Source organism: Melopsittacus undulatus, chromosome Z (assembly GCF_012275295.1).
Source record: "Melopsittacus undulatus isolate bMelUnd1 chromosome Z, bMelUnd1.mat.Z, whole genome shotgun sequence".
Classification (NCBI taxonomy): Eukaryota; Metazoa; Chordata; class Aves; order Psittaciformes; family Psittaculidae; genus Melopsittacus; species Melopsittacus undulatus.
Genome location: NC_047557.1, coordinates 76,133,450 through 76,159,644, shown reverse-complemented (window position 1 = coordinate 76,159,644; position 26,195 = coordinate 76,133,450). Strand labels below are relative to the sequence as shown.

The 26,195-nt window shown below is 37.9% G+C and overlaps 1 protein-coding gene across 1 annotated transcript in view; it reads right to left on the bottom strand.

The window, feature by feature from the left end:
• Nucleotides 1-1,838: 1,838 nt before the first annotated feature.
• Nucleotides 1,839-26,195, bottom strand: part of RASA1 (RAS p21 protein activator 1) — a 54,772-nt gene continuing 30,415 nt past the window's right edge. The window contains exons 9-25 of the mRNA XM_031046197.2: nucleotides 26,040-26,118; nucleotides 22,494-22,614; nucleotides 20,769-20,925; nucleotides 18,386-18,473; nucleotides 15,667-15,744; nucleotides 14,221-14,378; nucleotides 13,858-13,934; nucleotides 13,010-13,182; nucleotides 12,639-12,798; nucleotides 12,321-12,463; nucleotides 11,497-11,612; nucleotides 11,290-11,376; nucleotides 8,612-8,679; nucleotides 6,575-6,663; nucleotides 4,957-5,034; nucleotides 3,513-3,647; nucleotides 1,839-2,716 (exon numbers count right to left, since the gene is read on the bottom strand). Coding sequence (XP_030902057.2) covers nucleotides 2,633-2,716; nucleotides 3,513-3,647; nucleotides 4,957-5,034; nucleotides 6,575-6,663; nucleotides 8,612-8,679; nucleotides 11,290-11,376; nucleotides 11,497-11,612; nucleotides 12,321-12,463; nucleotides 12,639-12,798; nucleotides 13,010-13,182; nucleotides 13,858-13,934; nucleotides 14,221-14,378; nucleotides 15,667-15,744; nucleotides 18,386-18,473; nucleotides 20,769-20,925; nucleotides 22,494-22,614; nucleotides 26,040-26,118 — 1,891 coding nt within the window. The 3' untranslated portion in view covers nucleotides 1,839-2,632. The remainder of the gene's footprint in view (nucleotides 2,717-3,512; nucleotides 3,648-4,956; nucleotides 5,035-6,574; nucleotides 6,664-8,611; nucleotides 8,680-11,289; nucleotides 11,377-11,496; nucleotides 11,613-12,320; nucleotides 12,464-12,638; nucleotides 12,799-13,009; nucleotides 13,183-13,857; nucleotides 13,935-14,220; nucleotides 14,379-15,666; nucleotides 15,745-18,385; nucleotides 18,474-20,768; nucleotides 20,926-22,493; nucleotides 22,615-26,039; nucleotides 26,119-26,195) is intronic.

Genomic DNA, 26,195 nt, shown 5'->3' with positions numbered 1-26,195 from the left:
ATAAAACACACATGTAGGTGTAGCATCAGGAATTTCTCAGTTTCGTTCTTGTTAGTCCATATGTAATGGGCACATAGCCAGCCAAATCTGTTCTCAGTTTGTATTTTTACACTGCCTACACCTCACCAGCTACATTTAGCCACTCTGGTTTTGACACATCCTTCTGTACCTGGGCCATTGGCTGACTGGTGAGGGAAGGAATGCAGCTATCACAGCTTCACTCCACGCCTGGCACCATTCACCCAACATTCATGTCATCCAGGAAAGTGTGACTGAACACAGCTGAAGTCATGTGCTGAGGTTCTGAATGGGCTGGAAGCTGGAAGCAGAGCATGCACTACTTCATCACACAGAATAAACTGCAAACTGGGAAGTGTAGAGAGGGAGAACAACGTTGTTAATTACCTTTTCCTCTGAGGTACAGTTTATTACAGGCATGACAGCCACAGGTTAAACAGCAGCTTTATGGGATGATATGAAAAACAATTCAGTAGCACCAAGATCTTGCATTACCTCTCTGGCAAGTGTGATAATCAGGAACCCTCAGCTACAGCACTGCAGGAACCTGGGCAACCCCACAAGGGTCTGCTGCAGGCTGAGGATATGCAGTGACCTTGCAGCAGAGACCCAAAGAGAAAGCCTGCATGAGTTATTAGTAGAAAAAGCAGTTCTTGTAGACAGGAGAGAGCGTGGTGGTTGTAAAGGTGCAACAACTGTGTTCATGTTGCACAATTGCCTTGTCTGTCAATCTCAGCATCCTTTTATTCCTGACTGTACCACTGCCTAGAGAAATTACAAATGTTGATGCTGAAATACCCCCAGAATCAACTCTGTATTTTACAGTTTTAACAGTTTGTGGCAGCTTGGTCCTTTCTTCTGCTTAAGCAACAGCCAGCAGCATTGGTCATGATGGCTGCACCCAGCCAGAGACAGGAAACACCACCACAGCTCAGGGCTGTACCACTGGCTAGGGAGCGATTTGAGCACACACAAGCTGGAATATGTCTGGTATGAAAACTTGATTGTGAGTCAGTTATCTCGCTGCATTTGTTATGGAGCCCATAACAGACTCTATAACATAAATGTCCATAACCTAGTGGACTGCCCAGGGCTTGTTAAGCATGCCAGGATCTCCCCTTGAGTAGGGACACCTTTTGGGGTTATTGTGCAAGGTAGAAAGGTTCCTTCCCACATCAGATGTTCAGCAAGGGAATAAGCACACTGGAACTATAAAACCTCAGGTAAAGGATAGAAGGGATTGAATGTGCATATATCCTTTAAACATAAACCCCTGACCAACTCTGGGACTAAGTCTGGGTGGAGCCACACCTTGACTCCTCTCCAAGGAAGAGTCTGGAATGCAGGGGGGTCCTTTTGCACCTCATGACTCAACAGGAGGATCTCCCCAACAGTTCCCGGTCTTCTAATTCAGTAAATACTCAAGTGCACCTTGCCACCAAAGCTTGTTAAACCACTGGCACATTTACCACTGAACTTGAACTCACTCCTTTATATCACTCTCCTACAAGTGAAGTGCATGACGCCATCCATGACACAGATCTAAAATTGCCTCTCTTGCCCTGTGAAAGGAATGCACACGTTAAGGTACATGGACAACGTAACACTGTTGGAGGATTCACGCTAAAAAGGAGATAACTTGTGAGCATTTCAAAGTGCATTGTGTGAAGACAGTAAAAAATTTCCACAGCAGCCAAACTTAGAGCCAGTTTCCATCAAGAGTTGATCTGTAGCTTGATTTATTTTTAAAAACTTGTCTTTTCACTTATAAAAATAATATTGATGCTAGACTTACAGCACAGAGAAGACTGACCAATACATATTTTATAAAATGGTTTAATGAATGCATGCATGTCTGATACAACGATCAATAAATTTACTGGATTCAAATTATTTACTGTTGTAAACATTTTACAAAAGCATTGTGATTTATCTGGATACACAGTTCCTGATGGAAGAACTATTCAGACTGAATCAGTGGCACATCAGAAAAATAAACCTGACAAGACCCATTCTGCGTATTCTCTTTCGACATGATTCCAGCCAGAGAAACAGCATGGTACGAAAAGTGTACAGTAAAGATTGTTTCTATGATAACATCAAATTCTTGTAAATACAGGTTAAAGTGGTTTGAAACCGTCAAAAGTCACAATTATTGTAACCAGTCAGAAATTACAGTAAGAAATGTTATCCAGTTATATGTGGCTGTCAAAGCAACACACTTCATATCAGTTGACAATCCTCTTCCAACAAGACGGAACTTTGGCAATCGGAGGTGCTGAAAGTGATTTTCAAAGTTCAAGACACAGTCATAGCGTTTTCTGTGCGGAAGGTGAACTGTACACCAAGGCTCAGAGGTTGTGAAAACTGTTTCCAAATGGAAAAAATAAAAAAAATACCCCCAAAAAGTGCAAATGTCCTGCACAGATAGCTTAAAAAAGCTGCTGGTACTGTCATTCACCAACAGAATCTTTGTTTTTCTTTTTGCATAGTTCACACATCACTGGGAATGTGACAGGGTGTGCTGTTTTTGGCAAGAGCAGAAAAAAGTGATACTGGTGTGAGTAGCCATGTTGGGCATGCTGGATCCATGCAGAATTCAGGTAGCGGGCTGCTACCTGATGTTGTTAGACACGCAATACTGATTCTGTTTTTGTTGAAGCAGTTCAGTAATAGCCAAAAGCTTCTTCAGCACGTGCTGCATGAGGAAAGAGTCAGCAAAACTGTATGTTAGCTACTGGAAACAAGAAGAGTCATATGCTTGAGAAGCATCTTCAGCATTAGCCTATCAGACCTACTGCTAGGAAATTTAAAATACCATAGACTTGTTCGGGTTGGAAGGGACTTTAAAGCTCACCCAGTTCCAACCCCGTGCCACAGGCAGGGGCACCTTCCACTAGATCAAGTTGCTCCAAGCCCCATCCAACCTGGCCTTGAACATTGCCAGAGATGGGGCAGCCACAGCTTCTCTGGGCAAGCAAAAACAATTAAAAAAAAGGAAACGTGATTTGACAGCATGACATTACCTTCAGAATACCAGTGTTGCCAACTCCTGTCTTTCCATTCACAGACCTATTTGCTGCTTTGTGGCTAAGAAAGTGTCCTGCTAACGCTTGTAAGAAACGCCAGGTTTGTTCACAAGTGTACTGGCAAAGGCAGGAAGCAGAAACAAGGCATCAACAGAAAGCTAACCAAAGTAAGTTTAGTTCTCAAGTGGGAAAAAAAAAAATCTGAAAACAAATGATCCAGAGAGCCTGTCAGGAGATAGTAGTTTTGTGGGTTTAGGCTTCCTCTAGAACTTAAACCAAACCCTCTTTGGTTTTGTTGCACCTAGAAACAAAACTATGGACTAAGCATCTACCTTCACAACTAACAACCTCCTAGTGAATAGCACAAGCTTAAGAGCACTTGTCAAATCAAACTGACACTATGTTTTAGCTCCAGACACGCTGTCAGTACCCACAGAGACTCATTCGTTAGCCATTGCTGCTTACCTGCATCACACCTCTCTCGTTACTGAGTGTCCGGAGCTCATCTGAGTGTGCCACGCAGATCTCGTGCAAGGCCGCCAGGTCACGAGACAGGTCAGTCCTCGAGTGCTCGGTAGTGTCTGGAAGCTCAGGAACGTTCTTCAACAGAAAAAGCAAAGAACGGGTTTAGGGTGCACACGGGTAAGTTACTGCTCCACAGCTCCACTGCCAGTGTTGTGCACCACAAACACCTACTGTGATGTTAATCCCTCCAGCTCTATCTCCATCTTTCTACTGTGAACGATGTGTACTACAATTTCTACTCCTGCAAGAAGGGCTCTTACTAGAAGATCTGGTAGTGCTACACCACCACTGAGATGACTACATACAGTGACTCACAACCTTCCCCTAAATGAGAGGGGATCATAGAATCATACAGTACACCCTTACAGTAAAGAACTTCTTCCTTATATCTAATCTGATATGAGGAATGGGTTTAAACCCATTACCCCTTGTCCTGTCTCTACAGTCCCTGATGAAGACTCTCTCCGGCATCCTTGTAGGCCCCCTTCAGATACTGGAAGCTGCTATGAGGTCTCCACTTCTCCATCCATTAGCTGCATTTTTCCCCAGTCTAAATTGAGAGAACAGCAGCAACAAAAAAACCCCAGCAAAATCTGCAACTCAGTAAATTGGTCATAAACCAATAAAGTTGTAATTAAACCAGCAGATTAATTCAACATGTGTTTTCACACATTTTTCTGAAAATCAACTATTTTTAGAGCCCTTGTACAAAACCTGTAATTTAAAGGAAACTGACCTATCATAGTACGCAGAAGTTGCAATTTAACCAGAAAAAGGTGACATATGGCAACCTACCCAAATGCCACACTCATTTTTAATGAGTTTTTTGTATTTATTTTATATCTTATCAAAATATGTACATATATAAAATATATACCCAAGATGTCTTGTAGGTGACTTTTAAGGGATCAGTTCAGTAAGATCAACTAATTTTTTTCATCTTGGTTTTCAAAATGAGGTTTTGGTTTAAAACCAGACATGTATAACATGAGGACCTAACTCCTGCTACAGCTGTCATGTACAAAACAGCAACAGTTTAAAAGAAGGCTGTAACTGGAGTTCACTTTCAAACTACAGTATCTACAACAGATGCAGTGACACATCTGGTAACGCACAACTGAAATTCAACCTGTATTTTTTTAAAGCAGAATAATAATTTCTGTCTCTGGTCAAAACCATAGGAAAAGCTATTTAGCAGAATTTTTGGTTTAAAACCTATTTTAAAAGATTAGTATTTGCATAAGAAAAGTGTATTCATTTACAAGCACTCAAAACTGGGGGGGGGGTGCTGATGCATTTCTGAGCTAGCTGATTAGAGTTGGGAAGAATGTTCATTTACAGTGCTGCTGTGTAACTTCCACTAAAGATCTTTTTGACCACTTACCCCCAGTTCATCCAAGAACATGATCATGCGATGTTTGTTGCTCTTGATGAATGGATTCACCCCTTCCATATATGGCTCCTAGTAAATTTTAGAAGTATTTATTAGAAAAAAAACCCCAACCAATGCCAAGATAATTGTCACACCTGCCATAAACAGTGCAGTCAGACAAATAACACTGCATAGAATGTGTGTAATCTGAAGTGATTTAATCTTTTCAAGTGAGTCTCAAATGCAGGTATGCAACCACTCAAAAGACTATAGAATTAAGTATTTTCTTGGAACCAGATCTCCAACTCAAATTCTTTCTTGTATATAGCTACTGATGTGAATTTGTTCTGAGGAAAATGTCTCCTGGTACCTAGCTGCAGTGAAAGCTCTGCTTTCAAGGGTATATCCTTGTTATTCCATTAATGCTTATATTTGTGTTAGAGATAACCTTGTAACACCTGCCTGAAGTCACTTTCACTATACCTAAATCAGCAAATTTATTTTTCAACCATGTTTTGGCATGGTAACAAAGACCAGTTGTTGCTGTCATTCTTAGTGTTATTACAGAAACTTTATTGAAAGCTGTGTCTTCTTGGTGCACTACATATACTTGATTTACAACATTAATTATGTTTAGCAATAGAATAGTGAAAGTGAGTGCAAGCAAAAGAGATGCTTTGAAGTGCAACAGAGCACACCAATATAAGGAAGAATTAAATGCAGGATGAAAGTGGGGGAGGAAGAAAATTCAGCTCTTCACTTGTTTCAGGACTGGATCACCTATACCAAGCTGGGAATTTAGGCCTGATTAGTCTCAGTCTGAAAATTAATTACTATATAGAGACAGAGCACAGGTGTGGAATGCATTTCAAGGTTGTGTATGGAAACACACCAGTATTACTGGAAGATGACTCCCCTTTGATGTCAAAAAATCAGAACGCAAAAAATCTCCCATAATCTATTTAAGGCAGAGTATTTATTCTTCTGATTCTCTATGCTATAGCAGTTCTTATTATGTCTTTTTGATATATAGATATTCCAAAAGAAGATGTGCCTGTTTTACCATAATGGATGCTTGTGGTGGGATGGCTGACTGCCCTTCTTCTCCCTCTGATCCCCTCTAACACAGCTTTTCTGTTGCACATGGGAAAAAGAATGCTCCGCAGACTCCCAGGGTTGTCTTTGGAACAAGTACCTGCTGAGTCTATCTGTGTTCTCATGGCATCAACATATGGTTGTATCACACTCTGTAATACCTACTGTTATGGTCATTCATTCATCAGTTATTTTAACAGACCATTGCTGATGTTCCTATCAGAGATTCAAAATCTTGGTGGAATCTACCAAGGCATTAACATGAGTTTATAAATTACTTCTTCTCAAATGATTATGACTCCTCTTCCCCATCTGACCAGACTTGATGCTACTGCTCTGGTTCAGCTCAACACCCCCTTTAGCTCTAAATGAAGAAGACAAACAAAATTGCAGTAACGAGAACTCCTTGCTGATGAGGACAAACAGACCATGTATGAGGCTTTACAGGAGATAACAGCAACATGTGTTACACAGGAACATTGAAATGTACTGGGAACTGTTCTCATCTGTGCTATGTGTGTAAAATAATACTCACCTTGGCTCCAAATTCAACCAGATTAGCTAAATTCTGCACAGACTTGGCGACCAGCGTCAGCGTTCTTGCAGCAGTGGGGGAAGGAGAATCTGGCAGAAATATAGAGCAGAAAGTTACTGGCCATTCCATTTAAAACTGACAGCAGGCACGTGAGAGTAAAGCTCTTCCCAATTCACACCTTTTCATGGAATAATATATTTTTAGTATTACAGCAGAACTGCATGTGGAAGACATCACTTGGTGAAATACAACTTATGCTGCTTTAGTAATGTGCACAAAAATACACCAAGATGAACAGCTGATCTTCTGTAATAGCTGTATACAGAACAAGTATAGATAAAGTGGTGTTGGTAAGAGGTGAAATAACCATTTTCACAAAGATGGAACAGTTCTGTTGGAAGGAGGATTAATTTGTTCTTAAAAAAAATAATAATTTGCCTTTAGAATTAAGATCAAAAAGCAAGTTTACCTTTTCCTTTATTTGTGTATTTTCCACACAAGTGGGCTCTGGCAAGTTACACAAATTATACTGTAAGTTACTGCATCAGGAAACCAAAATAAACATGACATGCAATCATGGGTTGTATTTCCATGAGATTACAGTCCTTGCTGCACTAAACATCACACTTAACGCTTCACATTTAAGTCAGTTAGTACTTCATTTCCAAGAAGTGACATTACCCAGTGTTGTCTGACACTATTATTTTTTTCCTCCAGTTAAGTGGCTGTGTTGAAAGCCAGGTTTGAAGTGCTCCAAAATGGGTGTTGTTATTATATAAGCTATAAATATTAGAATTCTTCATTATTTACCTGCATCTTTTGTTGTTTTTCTTCCCTTCCCCTACCAAAATTCATTAAAAAGTTCTAAATTTTCTGGCATAGCTGCAGCAATGCACCTTATGTCAGTTATTCATCCATCTAGTGCTTGGTACAAGCCTTAGAAGCAGCAATGCTGGAAAGAATTGGTAGCCTTGGAATCTGGAACTTCAGGTTAGAAGAACTGATCTAAGGAAGTGAATGACTTTAAGAAACCCCAAAGATGCTTGAAATAAAAGGCTTAACTTTTGAAACAAAGATTATTTTCTTTTCAGTCACAGCTGCCAAGGCAATACTGGGCTAAACCTATACATTCAGCCTTCAGAATACCTTTTTTCTTACTACAGAAGAAGGTATCTTGGAAGCTTTCCTTTTTTCTTGAACAGCCCTAAAAAGCCTTGCATGGAGTCTGTATATTCATTTTAGCAGTAGTCTTGAATATTAGCTGGATGTACATCAGCAGGACTTTTAACAGACAGATTTAAGAGATTACTTAAATTTAGAAGCAACTTTTTACACCTGTAGACACAGTGCAACTCAAGTTAGGAGGTACTTGAGAATTACCTGAATAAATAAAATCCTAAAGAAAGGAGCACTGTGTCAGGCCATATCTCTCAGTGCTTCCTCCAAAGCATGTATGCAAATGATTACTGGGTGGCAGAAAGGAGCTCTCTGTTCCATACAGCCCTTCTCTGTATAGAAATTATATACTATAATTTAGTATAGATTAAAGAGAGATGACAAAAAAAAATCTACATCATCTTAAAAACTGTCTATGCATAAAGTAAAAAGGCTTTTCTAAATCTAATTTCTGAGTTCCTCTTATTTACATTTTACTGGTAGAAATTTTACTGATAGAAATCAAAATTCAGCTAGGGAGAGCGAGGAAGAGCAATGGCTGGTGCAAACTAAATGCCCTCTAGTTTGGGGTGATCTTTGCCAAGAAATAAAACAGAAACAAAGATGAAGCATAACACAGGAAAACTTTAAACTAGGCAACTCAGACATCCAAATATTTTACCTCTAGTAACACAGTTTTCAGTGGTTAATGGCTTTTCTTTGTTTCACAGAATAAGTTAGAAATGCCCACAGACATTTCCAGGTGCTTAAGGCAAGGGCCATGGGATAATCATGCTTTTGCCCTTAAATCTTCATGACAGGAAAGCACCATGTTTCATGCCAATCATATGAAGTATGAATTAAAATCTGAAGCATACTTACCTGAGATGATATTAAACATCCTTGGGTTCAGGATAGCAGGACAAATCAGGCGAAGAAAAACAAAGCCACTGAAATGAGAAGAAATTTGTGTTTTGTTCAGCAAAATTAGAGAATTAATGTAAAAATTGTGTATTCTTTAAGGATACAAATTAGCACAGAATCTTTCTGGGACAGACACCAACCAACCAGCCTGTGCTCTCTGAATACGTTAAAATGAAAGCAAAATTATCATGCTATGATTTCCACTATGGTTAGAGGTGAACAAACAGGCATACTGATTACCCAGTTAAGGTAAACTGTTGAAACCATATGGGAAGATCCTAATTGTAAAGCCAAAGTCAGACCACACCAGCTTCAAAAGGAGGAGGTCCCAAAAGGTTTTCCATTGTTTGCTACCACAAGGTATCCATCCCACAGCAACTGCTCCCCCAGGCCAATGCAGCAAGGAGTGTAGAAGCCAGTGGGCAAAGGGAACCTTTTTTTTTGGCAGCAACACAGCCTTAAGTCAGCTTAAGTTGATCCACATCCTGATGACAATATGCTACAGTAGAGAAATAGCAAGGGATCTGCTACTTTCCTCCATTAAGTAATTGCTGCCATCTAGAAAGCTGGGAAAAAAAGCACTCTGTTTTGATGGCAGAACTAGCAACTCATTCACAGAAACCCACAACAGCCTCCAGTTGCATGAGAAAAAGATAACTTTCTGTTAGTAGCAGAAATAAAAAACATCCCTCTCTGCTTAACTTCAATTCTGGCTGCTATACAGTGAAGCAGCATGTGGACCAACTAAAGCAATTTAAATCATCTGTAATTTGATCTGGAGTGCTTGGACACTGCCAGCAGACTGGTTCTCACTACAGCAATACCAAAGTGAGACCACTTAAAAACAAGGAAGGGGACCTTGCCTGCTGATAAGTACACAGTGACGGTAATGTACCTATTACTTAAAAATGACACACATAGCAGTAAGCTTAACTTACCTTCCATATCTACAAGACATCCAATATATACTGTTTAGGTACTTCTTCCTTCAAGAACCATGATTATGGGCTACGAGTTCCCAAGACAGCAGTTTTTGGCCATATGTAAAGCTATAATATCTTCTATGGTGTAAATTTAAAGCTCTGAGGAAGTAATTAATTTTGAAGTCATGGCATATACAGCAATTTCTCTTTTAAAGTGCCCAAACTTGAATGCCAGTGAGGTATGAACGTAGTATGGACCCTGCTTATACAGAAGAAGATCTGATGCTTCTTGCCCTGGTCAACCTACCTAAATTAAGTCAATATCTGTAAGGGGGTTTATTACCAGACAGAAATCACTAGTAAGCACTTGTGAAGACTTCCATCACAAGAGCAAGGGATCTCATATTTACAGCATCCAGGGGAGAACTCTGGAAAACCCTGCATGAGAGCTGTGTCCACTAGGGAAAGCCACATAGTTCTCTCTGGAGCTGGGGAGGAACATACAGAGACACAGTACTCATGGCTGAGCCCTACAGCCTCTCAGACAGGGGCTCTCACAGCAAGAGCAGCCTCTATAACACCCCTGCATCGTATTGAGGATGACATAGGGCTTCCGGTGTCAAAATGATAAATGCAAGCCAAAGACAAGTTCTCTGAAAGACTTTCTCCATGGGAAATTAACCATGGCAAATCATATGACTGCCAGACACCACAACCCATGAAAGATGTGGCTCTGACACCCTTAAAAAAACCTGGTAGCATTTAGGAAGAGTGTCAAGACCACATCTTTGTCAAAGGTTTTTGTTTGACCTGCACTGGCAATGGACAGTGTTAGAGAACGAAATTCTGTATTACATTGGCTTATGGGTCTGCACTGGAATTTTTGTGGCTGGTATGAGTTCAGAGGAGTCAGGTTTAGTAACCTCCTGCAACATTTTTGGGGAAGCTCTGGAATGTTTCAGCATAATTGGCAGGAGCAGATAAATGAAACTAAACCATGACAGCATAAAATTAATGGTTTTGGAAATGAGTGTGGATTCAAAGTGATCAGAACCTGCAGCCCACCATCAGTGACCAGGAGCCTTCTCTGATGCAGAAAACTACATATGCCAATGCTAACAGTAAGTCGGTGAAAACTAACAGTCCAATTGTCTTTGTGAGAATGTATCTGAGTCCTTACTGTGTTGGGTCTGCATTTTAGAGTGCATGGATCTTGAACCATGCCGGATTTCTCCAGCAATTAACACACACTACATAGAAGTCTCTGGGAAGGGCACAGTCCTCCCAGACTGTATATGGCAGGAATGTGATCTTCAGAGATGACTGCTCTCTACTGGTATCAAAAAGGTCAACTACTGCTTTGAGAGAAGTTTTTTCTTTCCCAGCATGAAAAAGGAAACCACTATTCCAGATTAATTTGTAAAACTTGACAAAACACAAGTTCAAAACTGAAACCATTAAGCAGAGCTGTACTGACCTCTATTGTACATTGTCTTATTGTGGCAAGGCTGTAAGTACAAAATTAAGAATCTAGCAAGCTCATAATCCTTAATTGGGATATCATGTCTCAGCACTAGAACTATCTTAAAGACTGATGTACCCTAAGTAAGTAAGGTACAGTTTTGTCACCGAAAAGAAGCATAGATGAGCACACTGAAGTATGTCTTTAACAAGACTTGAAAATATTATTTTCAGGGTAAAGTGACAACTTACCTAACAACTCTGGTTCTCATGGTGGTGTTAGCTGGCCACTTGTTTTGAACAGACTTCTGTAGGCACCCGTAAATATACCTCAGTGTCCTGCAAAAATAAAACTTACTTACTCATTCCATTAAACTCACAGGAGCAGAAGGTAAACCAGTAAGACATCATTTTAGGATGCAGCATAATTCACAGCAACAGGAGTTTTCAAATACTTACGGAGGCAGAATCTCTGCAGCCATGAATATTTTCTCCACCAATTCTGAAAGTATACTGAGTAGATGTGCCAAATTAGTGTTTACATCTTCATTTTTTTCTAACTTTGATGGATTTAACTACAACAAAGAAAAGAAAAAGATGACGTTTCTCTAACTAGAACTACATATACACGTTTTCAATATACACACTGACTGCTACTTCCAAGTAAGTTAATTATTCTGCTGCTGTACAAGTCTCTTACAGAACTCACAAATCTCTTTCAATGTCTAGTCAGGTAATATGAAGAGGCAATTGTTTTAAGTTCTAATACACTAGGTTTTCAACAGCTCATATATTCACTGCTATCGATTGGCATGACCACCCATCATTTCCATAAGTAAGTTCAAGTGAAACAGAAATTAGCAGGGTTATTTTAAAAACAACTTCAGACCCAACATCAAACATTTAATATAAGGAAATTTTAAATTAAAACTAAAGTTTAGACATTGAATTCTACGATATCTTTAGTTTCCTAGATATTACTTACGTCAGACCATTCAGTAACTGCTACAGAACAGCCTAAAATTGCTGAAGATAAATAAGTAATTAAAAGTAATTTTAATTAAAAAACTTAAAGTTTTACTGTGAATATTGTTTAAAGCCAAAATCTAGGAAAAAATAAATCTCTTAATGAACTAATTTCCTGTATTTCTCATGTGAATAAATTTCAGTTCTGAAACAATAATAAATGTCTCTGAACCGTAATTTAATGCAAACACCAAACATAACCAGTAGATAGTGTGTCAACAAACCAAAAAGTTTTAAAACTTAGCTCAGAGTATCACCTCACAGGACTGCTTGCTCTCCATTATCTTTAATATAGAGTCTTTCAGTGCATGGTGAACAAAACTTGTTGCTGTGGCTTTCATGTACTGCTCCATAAGTGTACTTGCTAAAGTGGTGGCACGAAACAAGGTAGTAGCTTCATCTGGATGAAAAGATTGAGGAGCAGACAATAAAAAGCAGAGGAAAAATGAGCTATGTTTACACTTTGATATATGTTGTAACTAAAGGAGTAAGAAAAAAAAAAGGTGGGTGCTGGAGCCCTTCCCTCCCCACCTGCCCAGAGTTCCACTAAACAGTAGTGTAATTTAGTTCAGTACCTTCCATGCTTATCTCCCTGTCATTCAGTGTCCGTAACAACAAGGACTCAAGCTTTTCATGAAGAAAAATCTTCAATAAAATGCCAGCCAACAGTGTTCTATCCTGTCCACAAACGTGTGATAAGGCATAGACTACATAAAGTTCTTTCTGGAGTATAAGCTGAAAGAAAAACAGAATTTCAAAATATTCAGAAGCTTCTCCTAACATATAACAGCTTTGGAAAGACTAGTACCATACATCTGTAAGTGATGTATAGATGTCACTATAAATATCATTTAGTGATGTCAACCAGTCTCACTGATAGGTGTCTCAAATGACCAACAAGCTGAGTTTTGGCAGATAAAACAAGGGAAGTTGAACAACTTCATACCTCTTTAAACTCGTTGTACTCCTCTTCTGGCATGATCTTCTCCATAGAGTATCGTGCTCGAACACGCAAAGATCCTGGCTCAATACCCTTTAATGGCACATGGGAACTGAGTTGAAACCACTCGTCTGTTGCATGTCCTTTTTGTAATCGGCTTAATTGGCAACGCATAAACACTTAAGGGAAGAAAACATTGTTCAAGTACGTTATCTCCAACAAAACAATCCCACTATTGAATAAAGAACCATTTTATTTTCAGCACATATCATCTTGTTTCAGCAAAAGACTGTTAATAAGAGTAACCAAAATTTTTGCCATCAATATATTGACAGATTCTCTTTTCAGCCATTTAACAGCCTCCTGTAAATTGCTGAAATGCAAAGCATTCTGTAAAGAATGTATACATACACATTCAAAAATGTCACATGGGTACTGACAGGGTTTTCTTTGTAACACACCCAAGCAGTGACTGAAAAAGTGCTACCCTGCAAATCCAGGTAGCAGTGAGAAACTAAAACCAGATAATGTGTTCATAATTCTCTGTCCTCTTTCCAGCCTCAGGCTGATACCACCAATTAGGTCTGCTCCTTGACCACTTAGTTATTCCTTATTATATTTATTATAATGATTAAAGACAACTCAAGATTGTAAACCTGAGTTTATTATTAAAAACCATGCAAGTTCTCACTGTAAAAATCATTAATGGAATGCCAGTACCAGAGAGACAAAACATACAAATGCAGCAGTATGGTGATCATGAAAATGACAGTGTTTGACCAGAATAATGAAAACCACACAAAGTATCCACTTCTTCAATACACATGCATCTTTTACAGAAAAAAAATACTTACATATATCCGGATCTTTACTTTTCTTTGTTTTGTTACTAAGACTTATCTCAAATCTATTAATATCAGCTGAGAGATCACTAGGAGAAAAGACAGAAAGCCTCAATTAATATTATACTTGACTGTCATTTAATCTTACTCTAGACTCATTTCAATCCTGCCAAAGACACTTGTATTAACAAAATATTTAGGTGCCTACAGAAAATTCTGCCTATGCAGATTTGGCTGAAACATTGCTGTTGTACAAACAAATACAGACACAGTGTTTTTAAAAAGCATATGTAAAACCAGTACACGCTGTTAAAAATCTTGAATGCAATGCAACTAACAAGTGAAATTCAGTAATTAAAGATGATTAAAACTTACTCAAAGACAAATTCTTCTGACCACACAGGGTTCTGCCCTTCCCTGATGTGTGTTTTCGCTACTTGCACACTGTTCAGGTAGATGTTACAGTATGGATAAGTAAAATGCTTTACTGGGAGCGTGTGAGCTTCTTCTACATGCAGAATAAGACTGCTGACCTAAAAAAAAAAAAAAAGGAAATACACACAAAATCTACTTCTGTGGCTAAACCAGAAATATGAAACACATGAACGACTCTCTACCCTCTACACAGAGGATTAACGTTAATATATGAACACTGAATATAAACTAAAATTTCCTACTAAGAGCAAGTAACATAAGGAATGGAACAACATTTAAGAGACACCAGTAACAAAATAAAAGTAACTCAAATAATTAGTAAAGACAAATCTCCAGCCCCATGTTTTTGAGCATCTTGTTTTCTTTTTTGTTTTTTTTTTTTTTAATTATCTTTGAGGCATTAAGACTTGCACCTTCTTTGCACAGAAGACTTTACTGAAATCAAAGACAGGTACCTTAAATAAAAGCCAAGGATGATTCCAAACACAATGGCTTATTTGCTGCTTTCCTAAGAGATTACATAGAATTACATTGTGTAACACATTATATTCTATTCTTTTACATAGCTGACCATTTTCTTAACTTTTTGAATTAAAGGATTATTTCAGATTTTCATTCTTTCTGCTTTGCTTTTTCAGCTTGAACCCCTGAATTTCACCTTCCACTTTATCTGTGAATTGACCTAATTTAGTTCATTTATACAGAAATATCCAAACATCTCTAATACTAACTACAAAATAGTTGTGTGTTCTGAAAAATATCCTATTTCTTTCTCTGGTGTCTGTTAAAACAACTACATTCAATGCTCCTAACATTCAAAAATATCAGGAATTCTTGAGTTAGTTTCCTGTTATTCTCCTGTCATCACAGATTTAACTGTTTATGACTGACTGTTCTCTACCTCTGAGGAACTCCTGGCAAACACAGCATTTTCAAGACTACAAGAAAAATTAAGCCATAAGCATGGTTCACCATGTATTTGTTACTGAAAATTAATATTAGTTACATGTCACATATTTTGTCAATTTTTTTAAGTTTTCCCTAAGTGGAAATAATTTTTAATATTTGAAAATAAGAAAATATTTTAAAAGTTTAGGTGATACAGATGCTGACCTCTTTACACTTTTATACCAATTTAGTTAGAAAATAATACCTAGCAAAGCACATCAGACTGGCTAACGTACTGAGAATAACAAAGTGGAAGTCATTCTGTTTGTTTTCACAAGGGCATTGCATAGGTCCAAAAAGTACATGCAGGATTTACTACTGCTGAAAGGAAAATTCGGAGATCTCTCTCTCCCTATACATATATATATATAACATAATTTTGCAACAAGGAGACAGAACGCTCCTTCACATGGATGACCAGCCCCGTATCAGCTTCACCTGACGAAGACGTTTATTTGATGTTCCTGGGCTGGTTTTTCTTAAACTGCAAAACATCTGCAGAGCTTTCATCCAGTCCTAAGAGAGAAGGATACAGAACAGTGTAATGAAACAAAGTCAGAGACAGCTTCTTTCAATGGAACAGACATACCAAAAAAGAATACCTTAAATTTTCCCTTTAGCTTGGCAAAACATAAGTTTTCTGTAATTCCAAATTTTGGAACAGTGAATATTAAAGCAAAATTCTTATCTTTACTTAGCAAACCTAATAAGAGATTTGCAAGCCTGAACCATTTCCTCTTTCAGAATCATCGAGCATTACTAATAAACATACAGTGTGACCTTTACCAATTTTCCACTCTAGTAACATTACACAAAATTACAAATGGTATAAAAAAAATGAAGCAAAACTTATTTGCTCCTGAGAAAATTAAGGTTAGCAAGGCAAACTGTTCTGATTATTCTCCACAGTATTTCTATAAGGCTAATAATACTGTGTATACTTCAAACTAAAACAACACTAACAGAGAAACACAGAGCATGTATCCAACATTCCCCACTTCATTTGCTTGTGTACAGCAGAGTGGCTGGATGGATTCCATTTGGATCAAGGAACAGGTTTACTAACACCAAAGTGATTGTAGAACCTTTATGTGTGTTTTTTTTTATACAATAAGCTGCTAAGAGGCACTGCCAACTCATCAGGCTACCAATGAAAAGTCACTGCAGCATGAGAAAGCTGCTAACAGAGGAGCTTTGCAACGGGCTTTTGGAAGGTGGAAGATATGAAGATATGTTATAGCCTTGTGCTCTATTTTTTGTCTGCTGAATTTTGTATAGCTCTTGCAAAGCACATGATTTAGGTATTGACCGATAGCCTTATGTCTGTGTCTCGGAGATCCGCCATGTATTCTCAAAGTAAAAATTAACAATGGTATTAAAAAAACCCACAATGCATTTTCAATTTTACTCATCACATTTTAAAGACTCAGGAAGATGTGCTGCAGTTATTTTCAGCTAGGCCACTTTGCGAGTCAGGTTTCAGCTTCCAAATTCTTCCACAGAAGGAAAAGCTTCCAACTTGTTTCCTTATTCTCAGGAGTAGAAATTGAAGAAACAAATGCCTCCTAAATACTCTAACATAAATATTTCCTGGATGCACAGTACGCCCCTCTATTCACTCATAGCAGGAAAACCTTTCTCCTTTAATGCCAGAGCTTATAGCAGTGAGAATGAACAATGTGCCACATTGTAAGCACAGTGACACTCGCATGTAAGGCTGCATTTTATATTCTCTTTTACTTCATACAAACCATAAAGATGCAGTTCTCAGAATGGCGCTGCTCTGATATTTATTTAATGCACTACAAGAGCCTTAATACACAAATAAAATTATTCTATGAAATGTTGCAGAGTAAAGAAAGATGAACTTTCTCAGAAGAGAAATACCTATAAACTTTTCTGGATAAAAGCCAAATTGTAAAAAAAAAACAAAACAAAAAACAAACAACAAACAAAAAAACCCCAAATAACAGTATTCTGTATAAATGCAGTGAACAGCCTGTTAAGCAGATCAAAACCAAAAGCGGATCATGCCAAATGGTCACACAACAAGACAGGACAGTCCATCTTCTACGCATTAATTCTTTGGATTTGTAGAACACCAAAGACATTATGGATGTGACAAAAAAATGAGTGTACAGAGATGTGTGTGGTAATTGATGTACACTAAATTTCTATACAGTGCCCTGCTTCTTAAAGACAGTACATTAAGATTTGTGCAACAAATGCCACCACATCATTCTGATGTCGTCTCAGCAAGTTTCATAAATTTGTATTCATTTAGCAGGAAAATTTGTAGTTTCATTTTACATAAAGCACAAGAAGAAAACTAGATTTATATAACCTCTATGCTCTGGTGGATAGCAAGCTCTTATGAGTGCTCTAAACAGCTTTAAATCCATTCTAACAAAATTAAATGCATATCTTAACTTCTGATGCAACAGGTGTATTTCAGAACTGTGGACATTCAGAGATGTACACTTGATAAATAAGGATATTGTCTCATCTGAGGCATATGCTCCTGCTGGTGCCTGAATTTCAGATAATTAGGCTTCTATGCTACAATCCTGAGTAAGCAAACGTATCTCTAGAGTTAGTCACTGAATTAAACCAGAAAACCTTATGTTTTCATGCATCATCAGGGCCCACGACTACGAACAACTACCAATTTTTGGACAGAGCAAATAACTGGAAAAAACAGCTGATCAACATTCTTTGGTCTCTGAGTACAACATGAGTGCATTAGCATTTTGGTGCATATCAAGAATATGCACTTTGAAGAAAAACTCCCACTTACCATACTCCAGCTTATAACATGCAAAAATCCTGGAGAGTAAATTATTCTATCTGAACTATGTCAAAAAAACATGTTCTCCAGAAACATTTAATGGAAAATAATGGCAGTTTTGTCCATGAGACCCAACTGGAACTTCTCCACAGTAAAACCCACAAGTGCATGTAATTTAACTGCTGGATTCTCAGCATCAATCCTTGCCCTTACAGATCCACTATTACTCCATTATAAGACCTGCTAACATAGACATACGCACTATTTGTTTTACACTTGCTTCCTGTTTTCAAAGTGCAATATCATTAAACGCCGGAAGACAAAAGAAAATTTACTTCTTAAATTATATTTACCAACAAAAGCTCTCACCTGTGCTTGTTCTGGAGTTTCGCCTGCAAAGTAAAAGATGTAATGCTCTTCACTAAAGTGCTGAACTACTATCTGAAAACAGTTTGGCCTTAAAAATAAACAAAACAAAAAATTAAGTTTTATTAATCTTCATAATATTAACTGACACCTTGACTTGTTGATCTATGCAATAAAGTTTACACAGAACTAATGCATTTCTGATGTTTGGCTGTAAGAAGCACTGAACATCACATTAATCTCTGTTTATATACATGCAGCATAACCACACGTAGAAAGAGGAAGAACTCCAGGTAAAAATAAATCTTAGGTCCTTTGAAACTGCATTTTGGTTTGAATGTATTATGTCATTTTAAGAATACCACATTTCAGTGCAGCTAGTTTGTTTCAAAATACTGAGAAACTTTCAGCATGGTCTGTACTGAATAGAGGTGTACTGACTTTCAGTTAAGGCAAAAAACAGCTGACTGGTAATGGAAAAGACTTGCTGACAAGGACTGTTCCTAGCGGCTTTAAAAGCAGATGTTCAGCATTAGTTCCCAACCAATTAATCATAAATTAAGGATGTGTTCTTTCAGGAGTTCAGGAAATATATTAACATAAGGAATCCTCTACCTGAATGTGTCTCTCAGCTCTCACAATCACATACCAGTCACCAAATGCACATGACAAACCTCTACAACTTCAAATGCTACATTAGCACCTTTGCCATTTTGCATACCTCCACCCATCTGCCAAAAAGTTAATAAAATATTTTGCTTTGTTAAACTATGAGGTATTTAAAGTGTGCACTTTGCTTGACACCTTTCACACTGCTCTCAAGGAAATTTAGTTCTCCCAAAAACAGTGTTACATGGAGGATCCTACTTATCTCCAAGGGAGTTTCAGTCTTCTGTTGCCCCATCCATTTCACCGCCTGGCAAAATGCTGACACAACACTCTGCAGCCATGTCTGGGGCTACTTAAATCACTGCCACCTAAGAAACATGCAGAGCTGCATACTCAACTCTACTTTGGAGAAAATAGCAAAGGTAGTTTCTACCAGCTGCTTAAAATGCAGGGGTAACTTTGTCTCAGCTACATTTCCTCACTAAAGCTTTCCAAGCTACTCCAGCCATGCACCTCCTCTGACCCATATTTAGTGTCACTTACTGTCCAACTACACTATAACCTGCAGCACAGTGTTTCTTAAAAGCTGTTTAGAGTCAATGTTACTTGTATACAACATACACCAAAGCCCCCTGCATAACTGTCACCTTACACAAGTATTAGTATTTTTTTCCTTACTGTTCTTGTACTCTTTATCTAGGCTCCTCATTCCATTAGTTCAACTGATTTTTTCAAAGTTATTAGAAAAGATTAAGAAACATCAGACAATATCAAACAAAAGCACCAGTCTTTGCAGCGTACGAAATGCCACTGATTTGAAACATTTGCCTTGAAGTCTGCTCACAAAAATAACTAGAAGTTGATTATGTACCACTTTAAAATAAATGTCGATATCTGTGAGATAACCAGACCAACCATCTAATACTTGTAGGAGTAAGTATACTTATTTTTTCAGTAAGACATTATAATAACAGGATGGTAGAGGATTTTTTATAACTACCAATGAACACACATGTATACTCTAGTTAAAAATTATATTCAAAAGACTTTTGATTCTCAACTTCTTTGCTGATAATCACATCCCTTGTAGTTGGTATATTTTGAATATAAAAATATTACAGTCAATAAGCCTTGATGTGAAAATTATCTCAGCATATAGTAATTGTGCAAAAACAACTTCTAAGGATGTTGACCTATAAGAACTAGTTTACTATTGAGCTAGTCTCATCTAACAAAAGTACTTGTTCTTAAATAGAAAAGCCCTTACAGACTCCATCTAACCAAGTTAGCTTTCAAATAACTATCAAAAGAATGTAGCTTTTTCTGAATTGACAAAACTCTTTATCTTGTCAAATCCTGGTTCAAAAGGACTAAAACTCTCAGTTCATAACCTTTAATGCCTGTAAAATGAAACATGGAACAATTAATGCGTTCAATATCCAAAAATGACAATGCAAAAAGCTCAAATCATCATCACATTTTATTTCACAATAAAACTTTAAGACTAAATTCTAAAATTTATAACTATATGTAGTTGTGTTTATATATAGTGATTAGCAACTGAGTTACCAGGCTAAACAAGTTACTGTTCTTCAGCTACATCTGCCTACGTATGTTCTGGCAACCCACATCAACTACAGACTGTTGGTGTGAACCAAGAGCCACAATGCTAGCCAGGGCCATGGGCCTGCTCACAACATACTGCCCATGTCTTGCACATGCTTCAAACTATCAGCCAACTCTCCCACTGCACATAGGAGAATTAGAAGTGTCCTACCTGCCAAACAAACTGTCATGTACTCCATAGACGGAACACACGCTAAGGTCTATTAGTCCTTTGGGTTTTGTGGCTCGTTTTTCACTTTCAAAATAAATAAGCTGGGCATCATTTCCCTCTAATATAAAGTACAAGTTTTTCCATCTCTTTCCTTTACCTGTAGAAGACAGAGTCAAATAAAGTAAGTTATTATATTGTTTAGAAGAATGTGTATATTTTATAAATGAAAGAAGAGGGCAGCAAAGCTTTTGTCAAATTGTTAACAGAAGAACAATGTACAGGTAATCACGCTTAAGTTACAGTATCATTATACATACACAATTTTATGCAACACGTGGCTAAGACTAGACCTTCTTCACAGATGCAGGTAGAGTTGCAAAAGGTTCTCTAAACATTTTTACTGATTTCAACAAGATTAAGCAAGTGCATATGAGCTGCTCTGAACAGTGAGTTACTGAGTGTTAAGACTGCATCTACACTGTTAAGATACAGACTCCTGACAAAAGTTACTCCTAAACTCTGACCAGTGTTTAACAGACTGCATCACAGTACCTTAAAACAGCATGTCTGAAGAACAGGAATGGGAATATGTTATATACAAACTTAAATCAGAACCACTGCCCAGACAAAACCACACATAATTTGTATGGTTGCACTAGTTTCAGAGAAAATGGTTTCTGAACTGCAATGGACTAGGTTACCTTCTGAAACTAACATGCTAAGTCACAGTCCCATTTAGAAAAAACTTTTAGCCTTAATTTTATACTTTGGTCATCATAAATCCACATTGTGCCTCAAGAAATGAGTACTGGTGCTGTTTGGAAAAGACAAATCTGACATCCACCTATTACCCTGTCTCCCAGAGGCCAGAGTGATTTTATTGAATTTGTTCCGTATGCAGTTCTATGTGCATGTACCTACGCCTACTCTACAATCCAGTTTGCACACTTAAAGTATCTCATTACCACTTCTAGCTAAAGCTTTTCAATTAATTCTTATTTGATTCCTTACTTTATTGACATCCCTCTGCACCTTCTCTCAGAATCAGCCTTCTCAATAAAAGAGATGCTCTCCTTGTCCTGTTCAGAGAGTTTACAGTTTGGAGTGTTTTGTTTTTTTTTAATATCTCATTTATATTTGCCTATATTTTAGTTTACATTTTATTTACTTTATATTTGGCTATTTGGTTCTATGATTGTGTATGTAAAATCGTACCTTCTTTCTCACTCTTGGTCACTATCCAGATTACTATCTGTAACTTATCCTTCTTGTTACAGTCTCTGTCATTTGCAGAAATCTTATTACTGATAGGTTTTGTGCTTTCATTAATGTTAATTTTTAAAAAGGTAGAAATATAGCACTTGGTAAGCGATTAGCCTTCTAAGAACATCAAAGACTTGCTCAGTGGCAGATCTTCAGGGTTATATTGAGATAAGCCAAGCAGTCAGCTTTTCACCTGTCAGATGTTATGTTGACTGTGTCAACATTAGAATCCTAAAAAAGTCACTATGTATCTTGTACAGCAGAATATACATTTTAAAGTTAAGATTTAAAACGTAACTTGGAATAACAAAATTTAACCAGCTGCACTCTCCAACAAATGTACAGATTTATAATATTTTAGCTAATGATCCTTATGGGTCCCTTCCAACTTGAGATATTCTATGACCTATATTTGCATTTTAGAAAAGAATAAAAAGATCTGTAGAAGTAAATATAACTCACTTTTTTTCAGAAGATAACCTTTTTTGACAATATTTTTATAAAAGGCATCCTTTGTTTTCCGACGAATTGTATTATAGATTTCTTTTCCATCCACTGTATCATTAAGCACTTGTTCTTGGTGCTGGTAAATATGTAAGAAAAACATATTTTAAACTCAGAAAAAATCACAAACTATGTAGCTACAACCAGGATCATCTTCTTGAATGCTACTAACTCACTACTATTGTTCTCGCATGCATTTTAATAAAGCAATATATTTTTTCATGCTAGAAATGTAACTATTTCCATATTCCCACAATTATGATAGAAGAACAAAGTTTTGAATAAAGATCAACTTCTACAAAGGAACAATGTGTCTTTTTCGTATTAAATAAAAAGCAGCATCTTTCACTGCCATTTCTCTCACATTTATGCCAGTCTTTAAGGCTCTCTGTCTTCTACCAAAAATTTTGGGACTGAGTAATCATGGATAAACTCTGAAGCAATAAGAATGGTGTAGATCACAATTAAAAGTGACTCAACATTGCTCAGTCCCTCATTAATCTCATTAGAACTTCTAATGTCCTAATTGAGTAGAACCCAAGACAAAAGAAAACAGAAACAGGAAACTGAAAAAGGATAAACTCACACCAAAAATTACAGGATCTGAAAATTCAAGTAGTAGATAAGAATGGCCAAAAGCCAAATTTGATTTCACTGAGTAAGCTGATCAGCAAAAGTTCTTTAGCCATAAGAAAACATGAGAAGCAAGACTGTCAAGCAGTGAGAACAGCATCAAGATGAACAGGCTCATACTAAATATTCTACTTTTCTTCCTGTCTTTGCACCTACAGAAATTATGATTTTGGACAACATGACAAATGTAAGACAAAAAATACATTGGTAATGCTACCACAAATTACAGGACCTACAATACAAGCAACATCCAGATATTTGAGCTCGAGATCATCTCCATAACATAACTACACAAGGAACAGTGCACAGAACAACAGATCTAGTGGCAAATATTTATAAGTAAATTCCATATTAGACAGACGTCAACCAGACTGATCCTAAGGGTATAGCAAAACTTTTGCATGTTTTTTTTTTTCCCTCAAAAACATAGATCATGGTAGTATGTGGAAGTGAGATAACACAAAGCTGAACATAAGTTGCACTGCCTACCACTGATTTTTTTTTATAAAAAAAAGGTCACAAATATATCTGAATAGGTTAAAAGAATCTGAAGTAATTTTACACAGTAAACTAGCTAATGCAGGTATCAATAATACAGGAATTGTAAGGGCATATGCAAAAAGCTAAAATGAAAAAAATCACTGCCATGATTCAAGAGGAATGATGGAGCATAGGAAAAGTTAGTAGTGAAGATTTTGAAGGAGCAGTCTCAGGATACATGTTTGCCCAACCACCTTACCAAGTGCAAGTTAACAGCAGTAAAATAGTGGGAAGTACTGATGACACAACACAATTAGCAGTTCAGGGAAAGATAAGAATAACAAGACGCTGGGAATAGACAGAACCAGGACAGCTGATGCTAACTGATCCAAGGGATATTCCCTGTCATAAAACATCACAATAAGCAATAAAACTCTGTGTGGTTGTCTTCCTCAGAGACTGGCTGAGCATCAGCCTGATTGTAGGAAGTGGTGAATGATCACCTTTGCATCACTTCCATCACCTCTTCCTTCCTTGGCTTATCAAACTGTATTAATTTCAACCCAGGAGTTTTTTGCTTTTGCCTGCAGGAGAAGGGAAGGCATAGGTAAAGGTGTGGGTCCTTAGCTACTTGCCAGGGTCAACCCACCACAGAAGTGACAGCTATTCTAGGATATTTTTGTTAAGCACCTTCCAGAGAAAAAGGGGATTACCTGTAGTAATGGTACTCTAAACTGTTCTTGTCTACCACATTCAAGAAAGGAAAACTAGCACCAAAACTCATGGTAGCAGGACAACTATGAGAACATTACAAAGACAGGATCAGCCTTGATACGCTTAGCTTAGTGAGCTGACTAAGAGAAAATACAATATCCTTGTATTAATATGACAGATCTCACAAAGGACTATGAACTAATTGTAACTCTATTTAGGGAGGAAATCAAAAGTAATTCTAACCTCTCCTGTTTCTAACCACTGAAAGTCTGTGAAGAGAACAAAATACACAGGTATACTTTGCATGTTTGATTGATGGCTTGACTTCGCAAAGATTTGGGAAGGGCTTTAGCCACGCTTACTACAAACACAATGACCAAGGACATGTGGGATAGGCAAATCTGGTTTGAAAAGGGTGCTTTAGGCAATCAATCAGGAAGTGTTCGACCAGGACTGTCATCTCCAGAGAAATCTTGAGCTACCCATGTGCTGGTCTGCCCGCATGCAAGGTTGGATCTGCAGCTTCCCATGCACCTTGTCACCTACCAATTCGACCCCCACATGTCCATATCGACAAGTGAGAGCAAGCCCTTCCAGCCTGTGCAGGGGAGTTTTTAGGTGAGGTGCAGCATGCTCAGAACTGGCCCCACCCTTTACACCTGAGGTTTAACTGCTAGAGCCTAGCTAGCTAGGATGGTGACAGCAAAGTCCACAGGTCGTCGGTTTTATAAGAGTGTCCTTCTCTTAGATGAAAGATCATACAGGCTAGACGACCTCCATCAGCCCGGGTTTGAAGATGAAAATTTTTCTTCTCCCATGAAGAAGGCCTGTCTTCGCTGATGAAGATTCAGGAAGGGCTTTAACCCGCACATTCTGAGCAAGACTGTCATTTCCTGGGTCAATCTCAAGCATCTAGGTGGAATTCTGACTTAGAGGCGTTCAGTCATAAGCCCACAGATGGTAGCCTCGCACCAGTAGTTCCTCAGCCAAGCACATGGACCAAGGGTCTGAACCTGCAGTTCCTCTCATGCTGAGCAGGACTGCTATTGCAACAACACATCATCAGTAGGGTAAAACTAACCTGTCTCATGATGGTCTAAGCCCAGCTCACATTCCCTATTAGTGCATGAACAATCCAACGCTTGGTGAATTCTGCTTCACAATGATAGGAAGAGCCAACATAGCTTTACAGCCATAAGCTTATTAAAACTAGATGATGTGGTGTGCTTATCACTGGTGGCCTCTCCTAGGATGAACTTCTGCTCTGGGGTAAGAGCACTCCAGAACAAGCCTCGCCATCGTCCCTGAAGCTTTTGTGTGCATACAAGTTTCCTCTGGCAGAAGAAAAATCCCGGACACAGAAGACAGGAGGGCAGCCTGTTTCCCCCTAACACAGGACTCAGGCACTGCATGTCTGAGCCAGGGACCAGAGCTAGAGGCACACACTGCAAATGATGAGCATCTCAGAGGACAGGCAAAGCCTACCATCTCTTCTGTTGACAAGACAATCATTGGTAATCGAATACAGCCGAGAATAAATCAGAAGAAACACACAAGCTGAAAACATTAAACCTGGAGATGATGCTATTTAACTACGATTACTGTAATTCAGGTCATAAACTGCCCTGAAGATTGATCTGTGTCTTCAACAACAAATGCCCAGAGAGGAAATCTTACCTGCATTGGAACAGGATCTTTAAGGTAATATCCTTCAACAATCTGTTCTTTTCTATAGTGCTCAATGATGTCACCAATACTGTTTCAATATGAAAAAGAGGATTCAAATGTTAAACAGGTTAGTTTTCCTTCTATTTAAGAATTCGCTTTTCCATA